The sequence below is a fragment of the Citrus sinensis genome, chromosome 2 (assembly GCF_022201045.2).
Source record: "Citrus sinensis cultivar Valencia sweet orange chromosome 2, DVS_A1.0, whole genome shotgun sequence".
NCBI lineage: Eukaryota > Viridiplantae > Streptophyta > Magnoliopsida > Sapindales > Rutaceae > Citrus > Citrus sinensis.
In genome coordinates this window covers 20,044,005-20,050,550 of record NC_068557.1, presented here as the reverse complement: position 1 = coordinate 20,050,550, position 6,546 = coordinate 20,044,005, and the positions used below count along the sequence as shown (strand labels likewise).

Here is a 6,546-nt window from a genome sequence, read left to right as displayed (position 1 = left end):
TGGGTTAAAACTATAGATATTGAAAAAAAGCAGCTAGTTGATTATATAAAGTGTTGGCCTAAATGGCTATACGAACCTCGATTTTGATGATAACCAACATGTTTCAAGGGTAAAATGATAAATTTATTTTTCGCTATCTTACTAGTTCTTGAAGGGCAAAACTTATTTAAGTGAGATCAAATTCAAGACACTCAATGGACAACAGCATGATCAAGGACGAATGTTAAATATAATAGTTCAAAGTGATCTTTATTGCTATTTATAAAGCCAATACAATTTAATATATACATGAATTAGCATTTTTAAATGTCAAGATTATTTTTTAAATAAATCATCATTTTCCATAAATATAAATGTTTTATACTTAGAAGAAAAGTTATATTTCAAGTTTTATGTGCTAAATTGAAAAATTTTGAAAATATTGAGGTTTATAAGTGTCGTTTTAAATTCTTAAAATGGACCTATTTGCAAAGATTAAAGTATTTTGGGCTATAATATAATTTACAAAAGTTATTGGGCATAACTACATATTTTGAAACAATAGCGGCTAACCGCTTAATTAGCAACGGCTAACTGCATGAGGTCCAGAAACATAGCGGCTAACCAACTAAATCTAATGGTGAACTACTTGGACAAAATTTGAAATTCGATTTTGTGAAGTTATCTTGCCACGTCAGCATAACGGCTAACCGCCTCATTTTAGCAGCGATTTGGCAAGTTCCTAGAAAGTCAATAATGGCTAATTTACTTGTTCAAACTATATAAACTCAAATCGAAATCAAATTTTACAACTTTTTCAATCTCAATTAAGCTAAAACTTGTTTGTACAACTTATCTTGAGCTTTCATCTTGCTTATTTACATATGTACATTGAATCAATAATGAGCTATCATTTACTTATATACTCTTATAGAGAGTAATCTTTGTAATCTTCATTTATATATCAAAATTGAGTGAGTATAAGTGTGGGAAACACTTGGGGGAAAGAGGTGTGTGTGTGTAGATCACTACTTTTAAAGGTATATTGACACTTTCAAAGTCAATTGTAAAATCTTGAAGTCTTAAATAGTGGAATCCTCAAGCTTGATTTACTTGGAGGCGTGAACATAGATAGGTTTTGCCGAACCACGTAAAAAATTTTATATTTGTTTTCTTCTCCCTTATCTTTTTAAATTTATACATTATTGAATTTACTGTTATTAAATTTCTTAAAGCATTTATTTCTATTGTATTGTATTTTTTTTTGTATAATTTTTTTAAAACTAGATTTACCCCCCTTCTTAGTTTGCTTAGCTAGAATTTCTGAAAGGGGCTAATCTTCTTGCAAAGACAAATCAGCAACCACATTTGTACAAAGTGGTTACCCAGTTTGCTTAAAGTCTCCAACAATAACGTGTCCCGTCAGCAAAATGGCTAGCTAATTTCGCACAAAATTTTTATCTTATGTTTTTAACAACTAGTTTTTAGATTTGTTTATATAAACCCAACTTCAAATCATTTCTACGGTTTGTCAACCAATAATTATTTGAAGAAATTATTTTAGTTTAATTAAATTTTTTTATTTAGATGTAAAAATCTTAGAAATAAACTATTGCAATGACCCTATACATTTTGTAGATTTTTTATTTAATATAGATTGTTAAAAGTGTTATTAAGATTGAGTAAAATGTTATTGTGTAGCAAAGTAAAAATTTGGCACTTTTTGTTCCAAAGAGTGAGGGGTAAATATGTTAGTTAAGCTATAAAGAGAATATTCCGTAAATTTGCCACGCATGTGATTGAATTTGTAATGTCCTAATGTCATTTTCCAACTACCATATCAATATGGACCTAAAACTACTTCATTTTATCTTATGCTAGCTAACATTTTGGATTGTGTTTCTCATAATGCATTTTCACTTTCAAAAATACAATAATATAAAAGGTTTGCTGTAAATTAAAAACTTATTAGTAGTTTAATGAGGCATTTTAGCCGATTCATAATTTCGATCTGAATAGAAAGAAGTCTACATGAATTTTTGCAGCCAAAGAAACAAAATGTCCTATTGAATTGAGTGTCTGAGTTTGTTGACATCGGCACATCAATCTTTCATGGCTTCACAAAGCCTAATACGGTGGCTGCTGCTATCATGCTCGGGCTGTAACCATGAAAGGTCCACCTAATATCCTGTTGTTCCAAGTTCTTTATCATTCTTTCCGAAGGATAGAGAAGTCTGACAACCTTCTTGGCAGCAACAATTTGTTGTTCTTGAAGGCCCTCGTCACATATCAATTCCCTGCAGTGGATCACAATTTTCAAGTTAATCACGCCAAGCTAAAAATTTTTGTTCATTGCATGTCACTGACAACTTCTGAGAGCTTCAAATTGAAGAAGACACACAGAACTAAAGTATTACTATTTCTAGGATTTCACTCATCAAAGAAGCCAAAGCACCTCTAACTATGAGTGCCATTTGTTAAATCTCAGATACTTCAAAAAAATAAAGGGATGAAAATCCATGACTGTCTTGCAGACAGATCTTACATCAGCAAATGGGTCAGTGTATCAGGTGTGCAGGCTTGAAGCAGAGCTTCTGGAATTATAGGTGAATCTAAGAGGATATTAGGCAGAGAGATGTATGGAATCTTTGCTTTATAACGAATAAACCATTCAGTTAGGAAATGTGCTTGATAAGCAACAACACAAGGTAATCGTGCAAGCTGCAGCTCCACAGCAACTGTTCCTGAAGTACATAAAGCAACCCTGCTTGCCTGCAAGACATCCAAACAAAGTTTAAATAAATTATACCATTCAAATCTATGCAGTCCGACTGATTAGGTGCTGAACTTCTGAAATTTGAAGCTCCGTTTCAGTTGACAAATGACTTCTCCAATAATTGAAATAAAGAGATGGGAAAGAGAGGACCTACACTAAATGCATCATATTTTAGATTTGAGGATCCTCCAGGAACCAATATAGAAGGCACGGGCCATTTTTCAATAAGTCCAGTGATGTAATTTTCAACATGCCGATTAGGTGCCACATGGATGACTGTTATCAACTCGGGAAAAGAGTCTTTTAGTAGTTCCATAGTCTTTGCAAAGATGGGAAGCATTCGAGCGACCTCCTGTAATCTGCTTCCGGGGAGCAAGCTAATGATCATGGCTCCTTTCAAAGATAAAACGTATGAGGTATTAAGCCAAGATGAGATTTCAATAAATGGACACATGCATTCTTAAATATACATACGTACAGCTCTATGGCTGTATGTGTTATTGTGTGCAAACATCTCCCAAATTAGATTCAGTAATTCGGTGGGGCTTTGATCCTGAAAAACCTTCAGGCAATGTAGCTCCCGTCCATGTTTAATGACTTAAAATTCAAAGCTATTGCCTCCTTAGAAACTCCTCAGATTTAAATTACCTGAAGGTACTGAATATTTATTTTTGAAATCTTCAGAGTTTCCTTCCATCTTCAATTCACATGGTTCAGGTCCCTTCCCCTGAACATATTATCCTTCCCCTCTGTTAGTGCTAAAATAACCACACAGAAGGTAAACTTGGAAAGCATGAAAACTCAAAATCAAATTAAAATTTTATCAACCATTTTCCAAGCAAATATGGACACCCCACACAAACAAAAGTAGACCATAAATTCATACCAAATTCAACTCCAAACAATCTTCCACAACAGGGTGGCCCACAAAAGTTGCAGCCAGTCCATTCAATCTACAAATGGCTTCCTCATTTGGAAGTATGCACAAGATGTGATCCACAAATGCAGCTAAATTTTTTAGCCTTGCTTCACCCCCTTTCCATGCCCAGAATGATGGTGCTACATAATGGAAGTGCGCTGGTCCATTCAATCTTTCGTGACTGTATCTAGCTGCAAAAATCATTCCCCGATTGTCCTACAGCAGACTTATTACATAAGCAAATGTGAAAACACTGATCCTAACTTCAAGAGGACAGTTCATATTACCTCGTAATTGCTTTAGGAGACGGAACGAGAACCCCTTGGAATCCACTGTCACAACAGCATGAGGCCTAAACAGAAGAGCAGCTTCTATAGTTTCCTTCAACCTGACCTGACATTTTAAAGTTCTAGAGTAACAATAAGAACCAAACTGAAAAGGTGCATAGGTGTTTCCCTCAAGCACCTAGTCATAAACAGGATTTTGAAGCTAGCACTACTTACCCTAAACTTATAAATATGTGGTAACAACTCCCAAATTCCCATTACTGCTATGTCTTCCATAGGGAACAAGGACTTCATTCCTTGCTCCGACATCATGGACCTTAGAGAGCAGAGACACAGGATCACATTAGAGAAATATGATAAGCGCTTTCAAGTACCTTACTAAACATTATAGCCCTAGTGCTTTCAAAATTAAACAGAAACACAACAGTTCATATATACCAATAAACTACACTTGATAGTTTTCTTTTTTCCCCCGAAGAGGGGCTTCAAACTCAAACACGAGTAACGTTCCCAAATGCACCATAAAAATTTAACAAGTACAAAGAAAGAGTGAAAGCTAAGATTACCCTCCAACCCCAGAAAAAGAAACGGGAAGCGGAGCTAGTTTCTTCATAGCTGACATGAGACGCGAACCAATCGAGTCCCCAGAAACTTCTCCCGCAACAATGAAAACTCTTAGCTCTCCATCTTTGATGGCACCCTCAATTACACTTCTACTTCTACTTGAAGCTGACATATTTCTTCTCTGCCACTGCAATGCAAACAAACCCATGGTTCTTTTGCTGCTCAATCTCCATATTTTGTTCAGAAATACCTTCATCAATTCTTGAGTGATCAATTGTATTAATAAAACTGTGATTTTGAGAATTTCTAACTCGAACCCTGCGGTAATCAAGTGAAAGAACTTGACTGAGAATCAGAAAATGACACAGAGCAACTCTGTCTCGATGTGGGCCGCTTTTGAGCCTGAAATGGGCCGAGTCCACATGCCGTTAGTGTTGAAATGTTTGGACGATTTTTTCAACTAAAAGGAAATAGTTTTTCATTTGTGTCAAATAGCACCATCAGGGCAGTTTTGTAATCTTTGTGAGCCGTGAGCGGTGAGCGGGACTTATTTGATATAAGTGGTGAGTCTATTTGAACCCACTTAATTACTTATTAAACTTATTTATTGAATAAATATATTTTGAAAATTTAAAAATATACAATTTTACTTTACTAACCCATGTTAATACCCAAAATACCCTTATTAAACTAAATTATCATAATTTCTCTCATCATTTTCTTTTCACATCGTTTCTCCTTTCTTTGTTCTTTTCTTCTTTGTTTCTAAATTTCTTCCCATCACTATTTTATCCCAAATTCTTAAACTTGTTATTTTTAATTTTTAGTAGATCTTTTTCCCTTAATATTTCATGCATTTGGAATAATACACTTAAAAATTTTAAATAAACAACTGATAAGAAAATTACAAATACATTTATAATAAATAAAACATTCAAATAATTGCAACAGTTCTTGCATGGTTTTTTTTTTCATTTTCTTACATAGAAGAAAGCTTACTGAATGGGAAGAAAATTCGTTGTCCTATCCAAAGAAATTGGAAATGATGAAATTAGATGGTGGAAGTCAAGAGGAATTGTGCTAGCTTTCATCCAAATGTATTGAAATTTCATTGAAACTTCGTTCCATTAAGAAAATCTGTGGATTAAAAAAATCATCGACAATGTGAAAACAGTACATTGAGTAATAAAAAATATGTGAGAAAAACTGTAATTTTTTTATGTAATTTAATTATATAGTCTTGTCTATTATAGTAATTTTCTATATGGACATTTTAGTAATTAAAAAAATTATTAAATATTGGATTTAATGAGTATTTTGGTGGGTTCAAATAGCCTCACCTAAGTGGAAAACCTTTGTGTCTAAATCCTAATCTGGCGCACACATATACCATCAGGAGACGACATGTCGTCCACTGGAAACTTGCACCAACGTGTTCAATACAACCATGTGAGTGGGAGAAACTGGGTTTATATTTTATAATATGTTTATTTATTAATCTAGATATGGACTTATTAAAGTTAGTTCTTTTGGAAATATAACTGAACAATATCATTTAAACAGTGACCCATAAAATCAATCATCCATCAATGTTCAACGGTATAAAGTTAGAGTCGAGCCATGCATGATGCATCATCATCAATGCATAGTACATAAGCCGAAAAGTTAGTTTCACATGCAGCTCAATTCGATAATTAGGGTCTTGTACCTAGAGATGGCAAAAATCCCCACGAGGACGGGTATTTTGAGGAATTTTTCTCATTCGGGGAGGGTATGAGGATAATTTTATACCTAATTTCTTATTTGGAGAAGGGACAGGGAAATTTTTTTACTCAATTTCTTATTCAGGGAGGAGATGGGGATGAGGTGGAAATTCCCTACCCATTTCCCCATTTTAATTTTTAATTTTATTTTAATTTTTTTAAATTAATAGTAAATAAATAATAAAATTTAAATTATAAAATTATAAATATTGATAAAAATAAAAATATCAAAATATTTATATTATTAAACTTTTAGGC

The 6,546-nt window shown here is 33.5% G+C and overlaps 1 protein-coding gene across 2 annotated transcripts; it reads right to left on the bottom strand.

Annotated features, from left to right (window-relative positions):
• Positions 1 to 1,944: 1,944 nt before the first annotated feature.
• LOC102607019 (probable lipid-A-disaccharide synthase, mitochondrial) lies at positions 1,945 to 4,901 on the bottom strand. Of its 2 annotated transcripts, none has more exons than XM_006469524.4 (8): positions 4,528 to 4,899; positions 4,178 to 4,277; positions 3,962 to 4,067; positions 3,642 to 3,865; positions 3,404 to 3,482; positions 2,910 to 3,148; positions 2,525 to 2,751; positions 1,945 to 2,276 (listed from the first exon to the last, which is right to left on the bottom strand). In XM_006469524.4, the coding sequence occupies exons 1-8, from the start codon at positions 4,779 to 4,781 to the stop codon at positions 2,090 to 2,092; spliced, it is 1,416 nt and encodes a 471-aa protein (XP_006469587.1). In that variant the 5' UTR covers positions 4,782 to 4,899; the 3' UTR covers positions 1,945 to 2,089. The 2 variants fall into 2 exon arrangements, 1 of the variants encoding a protein (XP_006469587.1); XR_369626.4 differs by having other exon boundaries at positions 2,134 to 2,276; positions 2,435 to 2,751; positions 4,528 to 4,901.
• Between the last annotated feature and the right edge of the window lie 1,645 nt (positions 4,902 to 6,546).